This window comes from Balaenoptera musculus, chromosome 1 (assembly GCF_009873245.2).
Source record: "Balaenoptera musculus isolate JJ_BM4_2016_0621 chromosome 1, mBalMus1.pri.v3, whole genome shotgun sequence".
NCBI lineage: Eukaryota > Metazoa > Chordata > Mammalia > Artiodactyla > Balaenopteridae > Balaenoptera > Balaenoptera musculus.
Window position 1 is genome coordinate 104,184,373 of NC_045785.1, and position 23,292 is coordinate 104,207,664.

The window sequence follows — 23,292 nt, forward strand, 5'->3', positions numbered from 1 at the left end:
GGAACAACACATAACCTCAGAAAAAGAAGTAAACAAAGTGGAGGTAAGCAATCTGGCCAATAAAGAGTCAAGATAATGATCATAAAGATGCTCACTAAACTCAGGAGAAGAATGAATGAATATGGTGAAAATTTCAATAAAAAGTTAGAAAAATGAAAAACCAAACAGAGCTGAAGAATACAATAAGTGAAATAAAAACTGCACTAGAAGGAATCAACAGTAGATTAGATGTACAGAGGAATCAATCAGCAATGGATCAGAGGAATGGATCAGACAGTAGTAAAAAAATCACCTAAACTGAACAGAAAAAAGAAAAAACAATTTAAAAAAATGAAGACAGTTTAAGAGACCTCTGGGACAATATCAAGCACACTAACATTTGCAAATAGGGGACCCAGATGGAGAGAGAAAGGGGCAGAGAATTTACTTGAAGAAATAATAGCTGAAAACTTCCCTAACCTGGGAAAGAAAACAGACATTCAGGTCCAGGAAGCACAGAGAGTCCCAAACAGAATTAACTCAAAAAGTCCACACCATGACACATTAAATGAAATTAAAATGGCAATTAAAATGGCAAAAATTAAAGATAAAGAGAGAATCTTAAAGAAGCAAGAGAATAGCAACTAGTTATGTACAAGGGAATACCATAAGGCCATCAGCTGACTTTTCAGCAGAAATTGTGTAGACTAGAAGGGAGTGGCATGATATATTCAAAGTGATGAAAGGGAAAAACATACAACCAAGAATATTCTACCTGTTAAGGTTACCATTCATGTTTGAAAGAGAGATAAACAGTTTTACAGACAAACAAAAGCTAAGAGAGTTCAGCGCCACTAAACTGGCTTTACAAGAAATGCTAAAGGGACTTCTCTAAGCAGAAAAGGCCACAACTAGACATACAAAAATTATGCAAGGAAAAATTTCACTGGTAAAGGCAAACTACTACAGTAAAGGTAGTAGATCAACCACTTATAAAGCCAGCAGGACAGAAGGTCAAAGGACAAATGCATAAAATTATATATATCCACAATGAGTAGTTAAGGGATACTCAAAACAAAAAGATGTAAAATATGACATCAAAAACAATAAATGTGTGTGGGGGGAAGATGAAGAGTTGTTAGAATTTATTCAAACTTAGGAGATTATCAACTTAAAATAATCATATACATGATTATATGTTGTTATATATGAACCTCATGATAGCCACAAACCAAAAACCTGTAATAGATACACACACAAAAAAGAGAAAGGAATCCAAACATAACACTAAAGATAGTAATCAAATTACAAGGGAAGAGTCTAAAAGAAGAAGGAACAAAAAAGAACTACAAAAACAACATGAAAACAATTAACAAAAGGTCTATAAGTACATACCTATCAATAATTACTTTAATGTAAATGGTCTAAATGCTCCAATCAAAAGACAGAGAGTGGCTTAATGGATAAAAATCAAGACCCATATATATGTTGCTTACAAGAGACTCACTTCATATCTAAAGACACACACAGACTGAAAGTGAAGGGATGGGAAAAGGCATTCCATGTAACTGAAAACAAAAAGAAAGCCCAGGTAGCAATACTTATATCAGAAAAAGTAGATATTAAAACAAAGACTGTAACAAGAGACACAGAAGGACATTATATAATGATGAAGGGATCAATCCAACAAGAAGATATAACAATTGTAAATACATATGAACACAACATAGGAGCACCTAAATACATAAACAAATATTAACAGACATAAAGGGAGAAATTCACAGTTACATAATAATATATAATAATAGTAGGCAACTTTAATACCCCACTTACATCAATGGACAGATCATCCAGACAGAAAATCAATAAGGAAACACTGGCCTATATGACAAGTTATAGTGGATGGACTTAATAGATACATACAGAACATTTCATCCCTGAACAGCAGAATACACATTCTTTTAAAGTGTACATGGAACATTCTCCAGGATAGATCACATAATAGGCCACAAAACAAGTCTTAATGAAATTGAGAATACTGAAATCATATCAAGCATCTTTTCCAACCACAACACTATGAGATTAGAAATCAACTACCAGGAAAAAACTGCAGACAGCACAAACATGTAGAGGCTAAACAACATGCTACTAAACAACCAATGGATCACTGCAGAAATCAAACAGGAAAAAATACCTAAAGACAGATAACAACCACACAACGATCCAAACCTATGGGACACAGCAAAAGCTGTTCTAAGAGGGAAGTTTATAGTGATACAAGCTTAACTCAGGAAATAAGAAAAATCTCAAATAAACAACCTAACCTTACATCTAAAGGAATTAGAAAGAGAAGAATAAACAAAACCCAAAGTTAGGAGAAGGAAAGAAATAATAAAGATGAGAATGGAAATAAGTGAAATATAGACCAAAATTTCAATACAAAGACCAATGAAACTAAGAGCTAGTTCTTTGAAAAGATAAACAAAACAAGCCTTTAGCCAGACTCATCAAGAAAAGAGAGAGAGAAAGCCCAAATAAATAAATTCAGAAATGAAAGAGAAGTTACAACCAACACCACAGAAATAAAAAGGACCATGAGAGATTACTACAAACAATTATATGCCAATAAAATGGACAACCTAGAAGAAATGGATAAATTTCTAGAAACATAATCTCCTAAAACTGAATTAAGAAGAAATAAAAAATATGAACAGATTGATTACCAGTAATGAAACTTAATCAGTAATTTTAAAAATCCCAACAAAAGTGCAGGATCAGATGGCTTCACACGTGAATTCTACCACACATTTAAAGAAGAGGTAGCACCTATCATTCTCAAACTGTTCCAAAAAGTTGAAGAGGAAGGAATGCTTCTGAACTCATTCTATGAGGCTGGCATAAATCTGATGCCAGAACCAGACAAAGATACCACAAAAAGAAAATTATATATCAATATCACTGATAAACATAGATATAAAAATCTTCAATAAAGTATTAGGAAACCATATTCAGAAATACATTAAAACACTCAAACATCATGATCAAGTGGTATATCAAATTATATGATCATCTCAAAAGATGCAAAAAAGCTTTTGGCAAAATTCAACATCTACGTTTATGATAAAAATTCTTAACAGAGTGAGTATAGAGGCAACATGCCTCAACATAATAAAGGCCATATATAACAAGCCCACAGTTAACATCATACTCAATGATAAAAAGCTGAAAGCATTTCCTCTAAGATCAGGAACAAGAAAAGGATGCCCACTCCTGCCACTTTGATTCAACATAGTACTGGAAGTTTTAGCCACAGCAATCAGACAAGAAAACAAAATAAAAGGACTCCAAATTGGAATGGAAGCAGTTAAACTGTCACTACTTGCAGATGACATGATACTATATATAAAGAATCCTAAAGATGTTACCAAAAAACTATTAGAACTTGGTAATGATCCATATCTTAATAAGAATTTGAGTTACATGAGTATATGCATTTATCAAAACTTAGCAAATACATGCTTAAAATTTGTGCACTTTATTGTATGTATGTATATTATATATCAAAGGAAAAATATAAACAAATATTGAACTCTACTTAGTGATATGTATGTTAGAATATTTAGAGATAAATGTAGTAATCTCTGCAACTTACTTTTAAGTGCACCCAAAACAAGATGGATTAATGGATAGATATAAGGATAGATATGTGATAAAGCAAGTATAATAAAATGTTACTGGTAGAATCTAGAAAAAATTACGCACTATTAGGACTGATAACTTAATTCAGTGAAGTTGAATGTTACAAAATTAATATACAGATATCTGTATCTGTTGCATTTTTATACACTAATAATTAACTATCAGAAAGAGAAATTAAATAAACAATCCCATTTACAATTGCATCAAAAAGAATAAAATACCTAGGAATAAATGTAAACAAAGAGGTAAAAGACTTGTACTCTGAAAACTATAAGGCACTGACAAAAGAAATTGAAGATGACACAAATAAATGGAAAGATATACTGTACTCATGGATTGAAAGAATATTGTTAAAATGACCATACTATCCAAGGCAATCTACAGATTTGATGCAATCCCAATCAAAATACCAAAGGCAATTTTCACAGAACCAGATCAAATATAACTAGATGATTTAATTCTAAAATTTGTATGGAAACACAAAAGCAATCTTGAGAAAGAACAGAGCTGGAGGTATCATGCTCTCTGATTTCAAACTACACTACAGAGCTATGGTAATGAAAACAGTATGGTACTGGCATAAAAAGAGACACATAGATCAATGGAACAGAATAGAGAGCTCAGAAATAAACCCATGCTTTTATGGCTAGTCAATCTATGACTAAGGAGGCAAGAATTACAATGGGAAAAAGATAGCCTTTTCAATAAATGGTGTTGGGAAAACAGGACAGCTCCACGCAAAATAATCAAACTGGACTACTTTCTCACACCATATACAAAAATACTCAAAATGTATTCAATACTTAAATGTAAGACCCGAAACCATAAAACTAGAATAAAACATAAGCAATAAGCTCTTTGCCATCAATCTTAGTAACTTTTTTTGGATCTGTTTCCTCACACAAGGGAAACAAAAGCAAAAATAAACAAATGAGACTACATCAAACTAAAAAACTTTTTGCACCATGAAGGAAACTATCAATAAAATGAAAAGGCAGACTACTGAATGGGAAAAGATATTTGCAAACAATATATCTGATAAGGGGTTAATAACCAAAATATACAAAAAACTCAAACAGCTTAACATCAAAAAACCAAACAACCCAATTAAAAAATGGTCAGAGGACCTGAGTAAGATTTTTATCAAAGACATAAAGATGGCCAACAGACAACATGAACAGATGCTTAGCATAAAAACATACAAAAAACTCAAACAACTCAACATCAAAAAGCCAAACAACCCAATTAAAAACTGGCCACAGGACCTCAATAGACTTTTTTCAAAGAAGACATACAGATGGCCAACAGACACATGAAAAGATGCTCAGCAGTAACTAATTAGCAGGTAAATGCCAATCAAAACCACAGTGAGATACTGCCTCACACCTGTCAGAATGGCTATCATTGAGAAGACAACAAATAACAAGTGTTGGCGAGGATGTGGAGAAAAGGGAACCCTCAGGCACTGTTGATGGGATTGTAAATTGTTGTAGCCATTATGGAAAACAGTATGAAAGATCGTCAAAAAATTAACAGAAACTACCATATGATCCAGCAATTTCACTTCTGGGTATTTACCTGAAGAAAACAAAAATACTAATTAGAAAGAATATATCCACACCAATATTCATTGCAGAATTGTTTACAATAGCTGATGTATGGAAGCAACCTATATGTCTAAATGTCCATCGATAGATGAACGAATAAAGAGGATGTGATATATATGTGTGTGTGTGTGTGTGTGTATGTGTATACAGAATATTATTCAGCCATAAAAAAAGAAATCTTGTCATTTGCAACAACATGGATGGATCTAGAGGGAATTATACTAAGTGAAATAATTTTATAAAAAGGCAATACTGTATGATCTCACTTATATGTGGAGTCTAAAAAACAAAACAATCAAAACAAAACGAAAACAGACTCATAGATACAGAGGACAAATGGGTGGTTGCCAGAAGGGAGGGGATTAGGGGGGGACGAAATAGGTGAAGGGGATTAAGAGGTACAAACATCCAGTTATAGAATAAATAAGGCACAGGGATGTAATATAAGGAATATAGTCAATAATACTGTACTAACTTTGTATGGGACAGATGGTTACTAGACTTATGGTGGTGATCATTTCATAATGTATGCAAATGTCAAATCTCTATGTACACCTGAAACTAACATAATATTGTATGTCAACTATATTTCAATTTTAAGAAAAGGTTCCGTCACCAGAAAAAAATAACTGCTTGGTTGGGAGAGGAAATGAACATTTATGGTCTATGTAATCCTTACCACAGCACTGTAAGGAAGTATGTTAGGCTTTGTTTTAAGGATAAAGAAGCTCAAGTTCAGAGAATTGAAAGACAGCTAACTTGCTCAAGTGTTAAGTGGCAAAGTTTCAAACTCAAGTTTGCCTGATTCTAAAGTTTGTACCCTTTCTTCTGTGCCAGTGATGATCAAACTTTAGCTCCCATCAGAATCACCTGGAGGACTGGTTAAGACACCAACTGCCGACTCCACTCCCAGAGTTTCTCCATTAGTAAGTCTGGGATGGGGTGGAGTAGAAAGTAGGTAGGTGGGGAGGGGAAGTGTCTACAAAGATAAAGAAAACCTGCTCTGGAGAGGAGCACAGTCTAGTGAGGATTCCTTAAGACACAAATTGCTGACTCCAACCCCAGAGTGTCTCCATCAGTACATCTGGGATGGGGCCCATGAATTTGCATTTATAACAAGTTCTCAGGTGTTGCCAATGCTGCCAGTCAGGTAATCATGCTTTGAGAACCATTGCCCTATGCTGTTATTTCCTGACCTCACCTGGGAGCCTGTTAAAACTGCAGAATCTCGGGCCCCACACCAGAGCCAATAAGTCGGAATCTATATTTTAACTAAGTCCCCAAATAACTCACGTGCACATTAAAGTTTGAGAAGCACTTCTATCACATGTCACTTATATACATTGCAATACCTTCTCTGATGTAATGAACACAGTGTGCCATGAAATTTCTAAAGGATAACTACCAAAACTTGATTGGTGGGCTCAAGGAAACCTTTACAACAGAACTGAGATGGAATCTTAATCTTAGAGGCTCTGAGGAAGGAGCTTGGTGCTTTCAAAGAGCTAAGAGAAGTCCACAACGGGTGAAGTGTAGTGAGTTTGAGACAAAGTGAGGGTAGAGAAGCAAATGGAGCCATGCCTTGGAGTCATGCTAGGTCATCTGGATTTTATCCTAAGAGTCACGAGAAGGGTGCCCAACGATCCCCTCAGCCAACAGTGTGCTGGTAAACTGGCTCTCAGAAAAGAGCCTTTATCAGTAGCATTTGCCGATTTCTATGGCATAAGAACTCCCAGCATGGCTGACTGCAAGCTAGTGATGGTTTAACAGCTGGCTCATAAAGTTTCTCTCATGAGTGTATATAAGCTGGCTCCAGCAAAGCACTGCCCTGGTTTATCTCTGTGTGACCTGAAGGGATTCATGCTGAGATGGTTCTTGTATTAAAGAGTAGTACACAGTGGCTGGAAATCAATAGCCTCAATCAACCAGGAATACATAAAATGCTAACTGGCTCTGGGAAATTTCTTCCCATGTCTGTTTTACCTTTTTGAGAGGTTGAGACTTGGGCTTGGAACTCAGCAAATAGTGAGGTAACCTCACTTTCTCTTTTCTTGCTTGTCCTGCCACATCCTGCAGCAGTGACTGGGTTGGAATTTTCAGAGGCACACACGATTCTGGTTCTGTTAAGAGGGAACATTGAAATTACACCACGTGGGTGTTGCTTCCAAAGACATTCAAGATCATACCAGAGCATAGAAGAACATAGAACCAACTTGGGAAATTTTCTTCTTTCCTTCTTAAAGAGATTATTTACAGGAATAAAGGCGTTTTATTAATTCTAGTGTTCTATCTTTGCATTTTACAAAGAGATTTTACCTAAAATTAGTCTTCACAACAATCCTATGAGATGGGCAGGGCAGATGCTATTAGCATCACCTTTTTTTTCAATAAATGAGAAAAGTCAGATTCTAAGAAATCGAGTGACTTGCCTGTAAATCAACAAGGTACAGTTCAATAAAATGTTGACTCTCAAAGATTTCTTAAAACTAATGAGGAAAAAAATCTTAAGAATTTCTTTGTTTCAACTAGTAAATTTATAGTTCGAAAAAGTGGTGTAGTAATCATAGATAAATTAAGCCAAGGAATTAAATCCCCAGATCACTAAATTTAGTGGAGGGAGTAAAAGTAGATAATCTACACAGCTGCAATTTTATGTATTTCTCCAAATATCCAGGAAGTTTAATAAGAATTGTGTTTTAGATCAGCATATTTAAACATCGTTTCTTGAATTTAAATCATCAAGAGAGGAAAGGGAAGGGAACCAATATCTGAGTGTCCACTGTCTGCAGGCAAGCACCACATGCATGTTTTTACATTTAGCATCTGACTTAGTTCTCATAAAGTCCTCTGAGCTGAAGGTAATGGTAACTGTAATCTTTGTATGCTGAGCGTTCTCCCCATTGCCCACCTCCACACCCACCCCTAGCACACACACTTCTAGTGCCACAACATCCCTGGCCCCAGCCATCAGGATGGTACACGACCCATGCAAAGCCAACATACGTCCTTCACCTGGATATTTCCTGAAGCTGACCAGGATGATCCCATCTTGTCCATTGGGTTATGGGTCTGGAAGAATCAGAACCTTGGACCTCTCTGATAATGTCCCTGCCACATGGGCATAGCCTGTCCTTTGTAGGAGAGGATAAAACCAAACAGGGCAGCAGTCCCTAATGTTTTGGCACCAGGGACCGGTTTTGTGAAAGACAATTTTTCCATGTACGGTGGTGGCGGGGGTGGGGGGATGGTCGGCGGTAACGCGAGCGATGGGGAGCGGCAGATGAAGCTTCACTCGCTTGCCCGCCACTCACCTCCTGCTGTGCGGCCCGGTTCCTAACAGGGATTTGGGGACCCCTGAAACAGGGACAAGTAAGGATGTGACAACACAGAGGCGGGGAGGATGCCCAGAGAGACAGACAATCAGATGCAAACACTCCCCTGAAAAGCCTGAGTGCCCACATCCAGTCATCCCTGGGCTAGCACCATAGCCACTCTTCTGTGGTTTGCTTCTGCGCATCAATAAACACCACCCCACCCACTGGCTTTTTTGTTGTTGTTCAATGGGTTTGAGTTTCAGTTCTCAAACTGAAGAGTCCTGACTAATACAACAGTAGTATCTCTTTTCTACAGATGAGGAGACTGAAGTTAAAAAAACTTGTCCTGGAAACTGAAAAGTGGCAAGGTGGGACGTATACCCAGGTGTGTCAGATTCCACAAGGATCACACTCCTGATAGTGTAAGATAATAGAAAATGAGTATTCGTCTCTGCCCCTGGTTCCTGGCATGGCACTCCTAAATCCCTTGTGATTTCCTAAGTGATAAGAGTGTTAGAAGTATCTTTAAATATTTGGTCTTTGACCCTGATTCCTGACACAGAGCTCCTAAATCCCTTGGAAATTCCTGGGTGATAGGTGTGTCTTTTGACCTGAATGAAGTGACTCTTGGTGGGCTCCTGGATAGCTTCAGGATGGGGGCTGGTCATCAGGAAAACCAAGCCATGATTAGAAGCTTGGAACTTTCAGCCCCACCCTGCCCCCATCTTCTGGGAAGGAGAGGGGACATGGAGATGGAGTTAATCATGCCTACATGATGAAGTCTCCACAAAAGTCCCTACAGCACAGAGTTCGGAGAGCTTCCAAGTTGGTGAGCACATCCACAGGCCGGGAGGGTGGTGCACCACAACACCACAGGGACAGAAGCTACCGTGCTAAACCCTTCCAGACCTTGCCCTGTGTACCTCTTCCTCTGGCTATTCATCTCTGCCATTTATCATGTCGCCTATTATATAATAATATATGAGTTCTGTGAACTGTCCTAGTAAATTATGGAACCATAATAGGAGGTCATGGGAACCCCAATTTATAGCTGATTGGTCAAAAGCACAAGTGACAACCTGTACCTGTGGCTGGCATCTGAAGTGGGTGGTGGGCAGCCTTGTGAGACTGAGCCCTTAACCTGTAGAGTCTGTGCTAACTCTGGTTAGTGTCAGAATTGAATTGTAGGACACTCAGCTGGTGTTGCAGAATTGCTTAGTGTGAGAAAAAAACATGCATATCTGGTCACAGAAGTGTTCCATATGAGTAGTGAGTTTTTTCTAGACAACTACCCAGTGTGTCCCAAATTCACCTGTGCTTCATAATCCCCTGGGCTGACTCCGATAAAATAGAGATTCCCTAGCCATATACCAGATAAGCTGTATTTCAGACCAGAACAGAATCAGAATCTCTGGGAATGGAGCTCAGTGATCAGTGTTCTAATGTATTTATTCTCTTTGGTCACTACTGCCTACATAGGCAACCATTCTAACGACCTGATGTGTCTTTTTGTTTGTATTCTTAGCATATGCATATTACTGTCTTATATGAATGCATTTTACCAGTCTAATGGGTACCAAATAATCTCTCATACTATTATTATTAATAGTAAATACTGATATGGAGTTTCTCATGTGCCAGGCACTGCTGTAAGCATTTTACATATACTAACTAATTTAATCCTCACAACCCTATAATGTATATACCATTATACCCCCTTTACAGAAGAGGAAACAGGAATATATAGAGGGGTTAAAGAGCATGCCCACTGTAACATAGTTATTATATGAGGAGTCAGGTAGAGCCTTACATAGGTTATTATATAAGTCATATTATATATATGTCATTACATAATTATATATTATATAAGTCATAAGCTATTATATAAGGAGTCAGGTAGAGTCTTAGCTCTGCTGTATACCATACTGCCTCCCATAATAGACGGATTATTATCCACTGAAGCCTACCCAGGGCTTCCCTAGGGATGGGGGGTGGAGGAGGGAGTACTTGAGGGGCTTGGAACAGCTGCTGGTCACCAGCTGATACAGAAGTATTTTAATACTTAAACAACTGGGTGACTTCCCTGGTGGTCCAGTGGTAAAGAATCTGCCTTACAATGCAGGGGAAGCAGGTTCGATACCTGGTCAGGGAACTAAGATCCCACATGCCATGGGGCAACTAAGCCCGCCCGCCTCAACTACTGAGCTCGCGAGCCTCAACTAGAGAGCCCACATGCTCTGGAACCTGCGTGCCACAACTACAGAGCCCACACGCCCTGGAGCCTCCACACCACAACCAGAGAGAGAAAACCCGCACGCCACAACTAGAGAGAAGCCCGGGCACCACAACGAAGAGCTCATGTGCTACAAGGAAAGATCGCGCGTGCTGCAACTAAGACCCAATGCAGCCAAAAATAAATAAATTAAATAAATAAATAAACAAACAAATAAATAAATAATCTTTAAACAACTGGGATGGTCCAACTAGTGGAATCATCTGAAATTATGGCTGAATCCGACACAACTGAAGAACAAGTAATGGTTCCCTGTTTCTATGCTGAGGTCGACTGTGGTATTTATGCACAATAATGTTTTGGTTTTGGTTTTTTGCTTCCTCTCAGAGCATAGCTTTATTTACTTCTTCTCTGAGCACAGCTTCCCTGTAGATGGAGTGTATTTCTCTGCCCCGTTGACTCTGAGCTCAGCCTTAGGACTTGCTCTGACCCATAAATGTAGGTGGAAGCGGCTGCGCCAGTTCTGAGCAGAGGCTGAGAGCGGCAGCCCGCAATCCATCTCTCTTGATCCTCCTGATTCACCTCTCCTGAGCTCCGACCCTGTGTCCTGAGGACAGCCAGCCACAGAGGGTGGGGCTCCTTCAGCTCGGGAGTGGAATACACCTGAGCTCTGCCTGCGGCCGCGGGTGTACTGAAGAAAAGCTTAACCACTGCCTCCCTGGAGAAAAACCGCCCTGGTTGGTACACTTTGCAAGTGTGTGGCATCGGCTGATTTCTCACGGTGGCTGACTCACGCTCTCAACGTGGTGTCATTGAATGTGGGGCTGGGAAGAGACAGATCTCAGGGGCCTGGTGCCGACTCCAGCATGTGCTGCCTGCAGTCTGGAGCAGGCTGCACAATCAGCTCACAGCCCCCAAAACTGGTTGTTTAGCCACTATAGGATTTATGCAGTGTTATCATAGCGAATGCTGACAAGTTCATTTTTATTTCACCAAATCCAAACCTCCTCTGACTCTCTTTTATTTCCCAAACATTTCTTGTACTATTACCAAATAAGAATACTCTGATCTACTTACAATGGCTCCCAGTTCATTTCTACTCAGGCTTTTGAACACATTCTTTCTTTTTTTTTTTTTTTTTGTATAAAATACTCTTTTCTCTTCCCTACATCTGGAGGGTAGTGTAGTAAACTATAGAGAATTCAGAGTCAAAAACTCATTTTCTGGCCCTGGCGCAGTCCCAGATTTGCTGTATGATTTTAGATGTTGCTTGACTTTCTCTAGGTTTCAGTTTCCTCAAGTGAAATGAGGGTTGTCTCAGGTGATCCAATCTTAAACTTTAAAATCTGTGCAATTGTATTTATTCTTTAAGACCACCTCTCCCATAAAGTTTTCCCCACTGCTTGTGTTCATCTCTTCCTACCCTGAACTTCTTTAAACTTCATTGTTTATATCAAAATTTAATTCACCACTTATAGTGGAATCACATTATTTTCTCTTATTAGCTCAAGTATTTCAGCGTGTAGGGGTGCTGTAGGTGTCCCTCTTGTTTCAAAACAATTTTTTTCCTCCTTCAAACACTCCCATTCCTTTGAATCTCAAGCCATCGTACTGTTTTACCTACGACATCTCCAAGTAGTTGTCATTTACTGACCTTCTCAATCATTCCCTTGATTCATTGCAGATCTTGACATCTTGGATGGTCTTCCACTTCATGGCTCTTGGTGACACCCCCTGGATGACCCATCCAACACCCTGTCTGCTCTGATTTTTCCACCACCCTGTTTCTTCATCTCTTCCTCTTCTCCATCTCAGAAACTCCCATGGTCATATCTTTGCCCTTGGCAACACCAATAATTTTACCACTTTCCAAATCTGTTTCAAGCTACCCTCTCTAGACCACTACTTCCTATTCTTCTAGCTTATTACTCTATCATATCTGTCCAGCAATTATTTGACCTTTTTGAGACCTCTAATCAATGGACACTGTCACTTTAAACAATCAGTCACCCTTTCTTGTTTTGCTTTCCTGTTTCTCTGGAATGGATTTTATACTCTTATCGTTATATCCACTCCTTTGCCATCACACTCATTCATTTCCCCAATACCATGTATCTGTATTCTTTCTCCTCTCTCCTGTCACTGTGGATAAGGTGACCCTACTCACATCCGAGGTCAAATCTGCCACTCAGGGTCTGCCCCAAATGTCATGTTCTCTCACCTTCTTTAACACTTTGCTATCCTGCAATCAGGCTCCCTTCTCCTGCATCATAAGTTCTCTCTTCCTACAGAATTATCATCATTTGCAAATCAACATGCTCTAGTATGTCTAATTTTCAAAAAAACCTCTCACTTGGCCACACACCTCCCTCCAGCTGCAGTCCCACTACTTTATTCTTTTCCGCAAAACTCTTGGTTACATCTATGTATTCCTGCTGCTGCTGCTTCCTCTTTAGCCATTCTATACATAAGCGGCTTCAGTTGGCTTTGGTCTCCCCCGTGCCCTGGAACTGCTCTTGTCTAGATCACCAGTGATCACTATTGCCCAATTCCATGGTTATTCTTTATCTTACTCGACTTTTGAGGAGCATTTAATATACTCGAAACACTCAGTCATTTTCACACTCCTATTTTTCATCTACCTTGCTGGCTTTTTCTTCTTAGCTGCCTTAACTGGTTCCTCCTCTGCCTGATTTTTACATTCTAGAGTTTGCCTTAGGTTGGTTCTCAAAGCATGACCCTGTTTCAGCAACATCTGCCCCATCTGGAAACCTGGTACAACTACCAATTCTAAGCCTCACAACTGGTCACATTAGTTAACTTAGGAATCACCCTTGATTCCTCTTATTTCTCACCCTCATGTCCAGTCAACCAGCAAGCCCTGTTGTCTCTACCTCCAGGATATATTTCCAATCAATTTGCTTCTCACCGTCTCCACCTCGAGCTCCTTAGTCCAGGTCTCTGTCCACACTCACACGTATCTTCTGTTGTTTCCTCCCTTCTTCCACCTTCCCCACTTCTCCCTTCCCTTGCCACGAGCTATTGGCCACACAACTACCAGAGGGATCTTTTTCAAATATAAATTAGTCAGGTAACGACCCTGCTGCTCAAAACCTTCCAGTGGTGTTTGACTACAACTCCACTTAGAATAAAACTCAAAGTTCCCTATGCAGCATCACGGGATCTCACTGCTGTCCCTCTCTCTGACCTCATCTTCTACTTGTTCTGATGCCCATTTTCTTCCAGCTCCATGCCTTATTTTCTGTGTCTTCTCTCCTCAGGGCCTTCATATTTGCTGTTCCCACTACCTGGAATATTCCTTCCCCCCCAGTCTTTGAATGGCTGCCTCCTTCTTGTCCCTCTTGTCTCAGCTCAAATGTCCCTTCACAGAGGGGCCTTCAAACCCCCTAATGGAGTGCTGTCTCTCTGCCTGAGACACCCTCCATACATTATACTGTTACATGATGTGACACCATTTATTATAATCTGAATTTGATGTGTTTACTTATTTATTGTCTAGGTTTGCCCATAGCATGTTCAGCTGCATATGTCTTTGGCTTTTTAATTGCTGTATTTCCATGCCTAGAACAACGCCTGGCATTGAGTAAATCACCCCCTAAATGAATAAACCTTATAAGAGAGATAAGATTAAAGTCATGAAGGCAAAAGGCTTGTACAAGGTAAATCCCTAATTCACCCATAAATGTGGCAAGATACTCCCTCTATAAGAGGTAACTAAGACCCATCAGCAGATTCCCAGCTCACTTTCAATATGGAACATGCCCACAGGAATCAAGGGGTGCAAAGTATCTACACAATTTAAATTACTCTGTTTTTCTTTCTTTCTTTCTTTTTTTACCACCCATATTTAGTTGAATTAACTGCTGTGAAATCAGTGTAATATGACTTCACGGGAACTAGATATTATTCTGTAGTATTCCACACTTCAGTTTCTGCTACCCCAATAAGACGATGTGCTGTGCAAGACAGAGACTACATCTTACGTTTCTCTTCTAGCACCTGCAGACCAAGGAAGTAATAGGTAAATCTAAGTCCAACTACCAAATCACTGGCTGCTCAAACAAAGCTACCAGGTTCCTGAGTTTCAGTAAATCACACAAGCTCTTAGAACCATGAGGGATAAAATAAAATAATAAATGAATCAAAATAAAATAAAATGAAGAAATAAAATAACAAATATTAAAAAAAATTTTGTCATCTCTTTCCTTCAATGTGGGACTTGTAGTCATTCTCAAAATAGTTTTTGAGATACTTTGATGTGCTAAGAAGCCTTACAAAGTCCCATAGGTTCAGGATACATGACCCTCTAGAATTTTTTCTGTAACCGCCAACCATGCCCTCAGCTCCCAGGGCCATTTCCCATACTCCAAAAAGACATGATGTTCAGTGTTGAGAAACAATGAGATGAAGCAAATGACTGCCATACCTTTGATAGATACTGTTAAATTTTCAGTTTGTTTCTGGCTAGCAGACTCCTTGGTATTCGCAAAGTTCTCCGATTTTGGAAGACTAAGTGTATCTGAGGATTCCTGTTCTGAAACTTTATTTTTCTGGGAATCTTAAAAAAAAAAACCCAGAACAAATATTTTAAAGTGATATTCTGGACAATGATACAATGACTACTAATGTTTGTATTTTGTATTACAATGAACAAGGGGCCTTTCCCCCCACCCTCTTTAGAAAGACTAAATGGAAGAAAGCCATGAAGAGGCTGGGATTATCATTATATGACAAATGTTTGCCATTAACAAACAGGACAGTATCTGTAAGACTCAAACTCCCAAGGAGCTAGCTGGTTCTTTCCGGGTCTTATGACCACATAATAGTTGTTACCTTGTTGGCTAATGAAACAGGGACCAGGTAATTTGGCCTACTTTTACTTGGCAAGAGTAACTAAAATGTGATATTTTTTAAAAAGTTTCCACTCTTAAATCCATTTATTACTATGAACATGTAGCTCTTTATTAAAATGCACTCTAAGAAATCAGTGCAATATGAAACAAGTTTTAAATAAATATATCAAGGACTGGGGATGCAAACACATTTCAACTTGTGTGTACGCCAACCCTGGTTAAATGGTGGTGGCTGCCTGGAGGACTGTGTTGAAAAAATTGTGGCCTCGCCCCCTTTCAAGGGGAGAGTGGGTTTCATTGGTTAGTGTCGTCTGCCCAGGGTGCAGGTGGCAGCACAAGCACCATCAGACTTCATCCCTGATTTAGCCCCATCACATCTACAAGCCATTGTTCCAGCCTTAATCTTTGCTTTGCAAACTCTGTGGTAATTGGCTGTGCTCATTCCAGGCAGCTGAATTTGTGGTATTGTACAGTAGAAAATCCCTCTATCTGGGCATTTTAACCACCCAGTTTGTTAAAGAGAAGCACTAAATTTCATTTCATCCCTAAATTCTTCAACATGCATCTCCTGAAATGAAGACATTCCCCTACACGTTCACAACACCATCACCAAACCCGAAAAAACTTACAGTAATCCAACAATGCCCTCTCATATAGAGTCTCTAAATCAAACTCATGTAATTCATCCAAAAATTTTCGATAGCTGTTTTTTTCTCAATCCAGCATTCAAAATGTATGTATCACAAGTAGTTTTTATGCCTCTTTTGTCTTTTTTATTAGAGAACAATCACCTCATCTTCAAAAAAATTTTTTAATGACATTTACTTTTTTTTTTAACATCTTGATTGGAGTATAATTGCTTTACATTGTTGTGTTAGTTTCTGCTATATAACAAAGTGAATCAGCTATACGTATACATATATCCCCATAAACCCTCTCTCTTGTGTCTCCCTCCCACCCTCCCTATCCCACCCCTCTAGATGGTCACAAAGCACTGAGTTGATCTCCCTGTGCTATGCAGCTGCTTCCCACTAGCTATCTATTTTACATTTGGTAGTGTATATATGCCAATGGTACTCTCTTACTTTGTCCCAGCTTATACTTCCCCCTCCCCGTGGGTACATCTCTGGGCTTCCTATCCTGTTCCATTGATCTATATTTTTGTTTTTGTGCCAGTACCATACTGTCTTGATTACTGTAGCTTTGTAGTATAGTCTGAAGTCAGGAAGCCTTATTCCTCCAGCTGTTTTTCTTTCTCAAGATTGCTTTGGCTATTCGGGGTCTTTTGTGTTTCCATACAAATTGTGAAATTTTTTGTTCTAGTTCTGTGAAAAATGCCATTGGTAGTTTGATAGAGATTGCATTGAATCTGTAGATTGCTTTGGGTAGTATAGTCATTTTCACAATGTTGATTCTTCCAATCCAAGAATATGGTATATCTCTCCATCTGTTTGTATCATCTTTAATTTCTTTCATCAGTGTCTTATAGTTTTCTGCATACATGTCTTTTGTCTCCTTAGGTAGCTTTATTCCTAGGTATTTTATTCTTTTTGTTGCAATGGTAAATGGGAGTGTTTTCTTAATTTCTCTTTCAGATTTTCCATCGTTAGTGTATAGGAATGCCAGAGATTTCTATGCATTAATTTTGTATCCTGCTACTTTACCAAATTCATTGATTAGCTCTAGTAGTTTTCTGGTAGCATCTTTAGGATTCTCTGTGTATAGTATCATGTCATCTGCAAACAGTGACAGTTTTACTTTTTCTTTTCTGATTTGGATTCCTTTTATTTCTTTTTTATCTCTGATTGCTGTGGCTAAAACTTCCAAAACTATGTTGAATAATGGTGGTGAGAGTGGGTAACCTTGTCTTGTTCCTGATCTTAGAAGAAAGTGTGTTCTGTTGGTTTTGGATGGAATGTCCTATAAATATCAATTAAATCTATCTGGCCTAATGTCTCATTTAAAGCTTGTGTTTCCTTATTTATTTTCATTTTGGATGATCTGTGCATTGGTGAAAGTGGGGTGTTAAAGTCCCCTACTATTATTGTGTTACTCTCGATTTCCTCTTTTATGGCTGTTAGCATTTGTCTTATGAATTAAGGTACTCCTATGTTGGATGCATAAATATTTACAATTGGTATATCTTCTCCTTGGATTGATCCCTTGATCATTATGTAGTTTCCTTCTTTGTCTCTTGTAATGGTCTTTATTTTAAAGTCTGTTTTGTCTGATATGAGAATTGCTACTCCAGCTTTCTTTTGACTTCCGTTTGCATGGAATATCTTTTTCCATCCCCTCACTTTCAGTCTGTATGTGTCCCTAGGTCTGAAGCGGGTCTCTTGTATACAGCATATATATATGGGTCTTGTTTTTGTATCCATTCAGCCAGTCTGTGTCTTTTGGTTGGAGCATTTAATCCATTTGCATTTGAGGTAATTATCGATATGTATGTTCCTATTACCATTTTCTTAATTGTTTGTTATTGTAAGTCTTTTCCTTCTCTTGTGTTTCCTGCCTAGAGAAGTTCCTTTAGCATCTGTTGTAAAGCTGGTTTGGTGGTGCTGAATTCTCTTAGCTTTTGCTTGTCTGTAAAGGTTTTAATTTCTCTGTCGAATCTGAATGAGATCCTTGCTGCATAGAGTAATCTTGGTTGTAGGTTTTTCCTTTTCATCACTTTAAATAAGTCCTGCCACTCCCTTCTGGTTTGCAGAGTTTTTGCTGAAAGATCAGCTGTTATCCTTATGGGGATTCCCCTGTATGTTATTTGTTGCTTTTCCCTTGCTGCTTTTAATATTTTTTCTTTATATTTAATTTTTGATAGTTTGATTAACATGTGTCTTGGCGTGTTTCTCCTTGGACTTATCCTGTATGGGACTCTGTGTGCTTCCTGGACTTGATTGACTATTTCCTTTCCCATATTAGGGAAGTTTTCAACTACAATCTCTTCAGATATTTTCTGAGTCCCTTTCTTTTTCTTCTCTTCTTCTTCTGGGAGCCCTATAATTCGAATGTTGGTGCGTTTAATGTTGTCCCAGAGGTCTCTGAGACTGTCCTCCATTCTTTTTTATTATTCTGCTCTGCGGCAGTTATTTCCACTATTCTATCTTCCAGGTCACTTACCCGTTCTTCTGCCTCACTTATTCTGCTATTGATTCCTTCTAGAGAATTTTTAATTTCATTTATTGTGTTGTTCATCATTGTTTGTTTGCTCTTTAGTTCTTCAAGTTCCTTGTTAAACATTTCTTGTATTTTCTCCATTCTATTTCCAAGATTTTGGATCATCTTTACTATCATTATTCTGAATTCTTTTTCAGGTAGACTGCCTATTTCCTCTTCATTTGTTTGGTCTGGTGGGTTTTTACCTTTCTCCTTCATATGCTGCATATTTCTGTGTCGTCTCATTTTGCTTAACTTACTGGGTTTGGGGTCTCCTTTTAGCAGGCTGCAGGTTCATAGTTCCTGTTGTTTTTGGTGTCTGTCCCCAGTCGGTAAGGTTGGTTCAGTGGGTTGTTTAGGCTTCCTGGTGGAGGGGACTGGTGCCTGTGTTCTGGTGGATGAGGCTGGCTCTTGTCTTTCTGGTGGGCAGGACCGAGTCCTGTGGTGTGTTTTGGGGTGTCTGTGAACTTAGTATGATTTTAGGCAGCCTCTCTGCTAATGGGTGGGGTTGTGTTCCTGTCTTGCTAGTTGTTTGGCATGGGGTGTCCAGCACTGGAGCTTGCTGCTCTTTGAGTGGAGCTGTCTTAGCATTGAGACGGAGATCTCTGGGAGAGGTCTCGCCAATTGATATTATGTGGGACCAGGAGGTCTCTGGTGGTCCAGTGTCCTGAACTCAGCTCTCTCACCTCTGAGGCTCAGGCCTGACACCCGGCCAGAGCACCAAGACCCTGTCAGCCATACGGAATTATCAAGATAGTGGTCACTGGCAAGTGAAACCACAAGAGAATAGGCCCATGCTGTGCCTGGTTCTGCTGAGCAATTTTCAGACATCAGCTCATTCTGGCAACAGGGCGACTGGGTCAGTGAGGCAGGATGGTGTCTGTGAGGTGGGCGGCGCTCAGCAGATGCGAGGCCTGAGGGGCCCTGTTGAAGCCCTCGGGGAAGGCCGACGGCGGCCAGGACTCCGGTCTCCTGCGGCTGCGGCCTCTTTAGCATCTCCTTCCCGGCGTCACGTTGCTCTCATTCCTGCTTTGGTGGCCGTGCCTTTACCCTGAGGTTCTTCATGAGGTAAGCGCTCCCTGAGGTGATGCGTGAAAAGTGCGGGCCTCGCTGAAGCGTGAAAAATGGGAGTGGAGTCATGGGGCCAATGACATTGACTTTTTTGAAGAGTCTGGGTCAGTTGTCTTATTAAAAGTCTACATTCTGGTTTATCTGATTGTTTCCTTTTGATTAAATTCAGGTTAAGGATTTTTGGTGAGAATTCTACACAGGTTCTAGCAACAATACTCATAATGCATTATATGAGAAAACATCTAATGCTAGGTTGTCTCACACATGGTAGAAGTTTGATCACTTGGTTAAGGTGGAAAATGCCATCTCCCTCCATTGTAAAGGCATATTCTACTCCTCATAATTAGCATGAAATACATGAGGTGATACTTGGAGACCATGTAAATGTCCTGTTCTCCAACAACCTTTCATTACTCCCTTGATTTTTAAATTAGTCAGGTCTTCTTAATGCTTTTAGGTAAATTTTAAGCACACAGGATGAAAACTAAATTTTATTTACATTTTAGTTTCCTCATATAACTCAGCCAAATCTATAATATATAGGTCACACTGTGTTATGTCATTAGCTGTTACTGAGACAAAAAGTGGTAGGAACTAGTTATGTTCTACATTAACAGGAATAAAAGCTACATGAACATATTACCTGGAGGAAGACTGGATGTATTTTGAAGAGCTGTTTTGCTTGCATCCTCGTCTTTCTTGGTAAAAGAAGGCAAGTTTTTGGAAAGGGTGTCCAGATAATTAAACTTAAAGGAAAAAGCAAAGATTTATTTTAGACTTACACGTGGCTGAAAGGCAAGTGCTACAAGCATGCTAAGTTGGTAAGCAGTGATAAAAGCATATTTTTTAAGGTCCTGAAAAGAAAGTTTGCAAACTACAAGTTGTTCAAGAAACTGATTAACTCAATTCTGGATTTTGTTAATTAGTCATAATTTCCCATAATTTCTTGTCAGGCAGCCTCTGGTTAATAAAAACATCTGGAATTTTCATAGAAGCACAAGGAGTTCTCAACACATGAAAATCCTCCCTTTGCTTGAGAGTTTCAAGGTTTCATAGGAGAGGAGAGCCATGCTCTCCTTCCATGGGCTTCCAAGAACTCACAATCTCTCAGTGTTGCCTCACCAGCTGATGGGTGAGGACATTTTAATAGAATAAAAACTTCAAAATGGGATTTTTCAGTGGATAATCATCAGTAGGGATAATTCAACCCAAAAAAGAGCTTAAAATAGATGGGAGAACGTAATTAATAGTGATAATGCAAGGCAGGGAGGTAGAGCTGTAGGAATACACTGGCAAAGAATTTCCCTCTCACATGCTAGTGAGGACATGATTTGGAGAGTATGGGTTAGTCAATTGGGTTGATGCTTGAAGCAGGAAAGAAACAACATCAAGATAGATAGGTTACATTAAAAGCATAGGCATTGTATCAACTTTTATGAAGACTCATTCAATTTTTGTTAATTACATTCAATTACCTGAGACTGATATAACTTGCTTAGTTCAGATTTGCAGTAGGGCGATATTGTTTTGTTCCTAATTTCCTTTAGATAGTTTTGTGTCTTTTCAATTTCCTTCCTGGTGGATATTTCCATAACGATGTAAAACAAGACACAGAACATTAACAAAAACTGTTATTTTCTTTTGTTTCAGCTCTAAATCCCACAGAAAATGGGGATCACTAACAAAACTGATAAGAATTAACTCAGGCATTTTTTTGTCAACTTGTTTCAGTTCATTTTCTGCTTCTTCTAGAACCAGTCACATTTCTGACCTCAGAAATTAGACTTTCATGTAAGATAGGAAATAATGATACCAGCTAGTAGTCTGGTTTTACAGTTGATCTCAAAAGGCTACAAACCACATGGATGACCTTTTTGCATGTCTTTCCATTTCTCTGAGGTTTGAATGGCTTATGGATAATGCAATTAATGATCACAAAGTAAAATAAAAACAATCATAATCTTGCTAGCTGACTTTTCATGTTAGAAAATGTACTGGGGAGGCAATAGTCCAGCTAAAAACTACACTTCCCAGCCTTCCCTCTATATACGGATAGCCAGTAAGATGTAAACTGAAGTCACTGGGTAAGACTTCAGAAAGCTTTTAAAGAGGGCTAACTCAGCTGGAGGGCTTTCCCTTTGTCCTTGCTTCATCTCTTTTCCTACTTCCTAAAATATGAATGAAATGGCTGTAGCTGCAGCAGTCATTTTGCAACTATGAAGCAAACTTGAGGATGGAAATCATGTGCTAAGAATGATGGAACAGAAAAAAGGAAGGAATCTTAGTTCCTGATGATGATGTGGCACTGCCTGCCGTGGACTGCCCACTTCTGACTTCTTTTACATTAGGAAAAATAAACTTCTTTCTTGTAAAACACTGATTTGGGGGTTGTCCGTTAAATGCAGCCAAACCTAACCCTATCTGAAATAACTTTCATTTTTAAGTGCTTATTGCATGCCAGGAAAACTTTGCAAAGTACTTTACATTTAATCTTACAATAACTTTATGAGTTACTATTGTTATCCCCATTTTATTTGTCAAAAATTCAAGGCATAGAGAAGTAACTACTAAGAGGTAAAGTCTGAATCAAAATCCAGGTTGCCTGCACCAAAGCCCGTGATCTTGAGAAGTGCTTATGCAAGTCAGCTATTAGTGAACTGACAGAGATCTTAGATACTCGGTGGTCTAATCATCCTCATTTTATAGATAAGCAAACCGAATTCCTGAAGTAAATTTTACTGAAGTAAAACAACCAGCTGGAATCATACAGTCTGCAAATAATCAAATTGGAGCTGATTCTAGGTCTGCTGGCTCTAAGACCAGTGCTCTTTCTCTTATACTAGATGGTCTCTCTGGAAATACTGGCTGAATGAAAATCCTCTTATTTAAACAACTTGAATTTCTCATTAAATATCTCTACTGCATCACTGGATTCATTCATCAATCTATGGCAGTCTGGCTACTGCCTATCACTCTCTTAAAATTGTTCTCACAAAAGAAATCAATAAACCTTCCAACCGATAAGCACAAATTCCTCTTTTCATTCTCCTTTCTGATTCTTCCATGGCATCTGACATTTGTTGACTACCTTCTATTTCCTTGAAACTTTCTCCTTCCTTAACCCTCCTCCCTTGTGCATTTTCCATGTTGCCAGACCTTCTCTTTCTAGGACACATATCTAATTATGTGTTTCACTTTCTTCTTCAAAAACTTTTGTTGGCTTGCCATTCCTACCTATGGGTTAAAATTCGAAATTGTTAATGTTTCAAAAAATTTTAAAAATGTGAATGGATAACACATGCAAATGTAATTAATTCAAAAAGTAGAAAAGAGTACATAATGAAAAGGAAGTCCATCTT

At 38.9% G+C, this 23,292-nt stretch overlaps 1 protein-coding gene across 1 annotated transcript in view; it reads right to left on the reverse strand.

Moving 5' to 3' along the window:
• The window catches only part of SPAG17 (sperm associated antigen 17), a 222,063-nt gene that overhangs the window by 8,855 nt on the left and 189,916 nt on the right, over positions 1-23,292 (reverse strand). Inside the window, 4 exon segments of the mRNA XM_036865025.1 lie at positions 7,269-7,405; positions 15,280-15,411; positions 20,577-20,679; positions 21,409-21,508. Of these exon segments, the coding sequence (XP_036720920.1) occupies positions 7,269-7,405; positions 15,280-15,411; positions 20,577-20,679; positions 21,409-21,508 (472 nt within the window).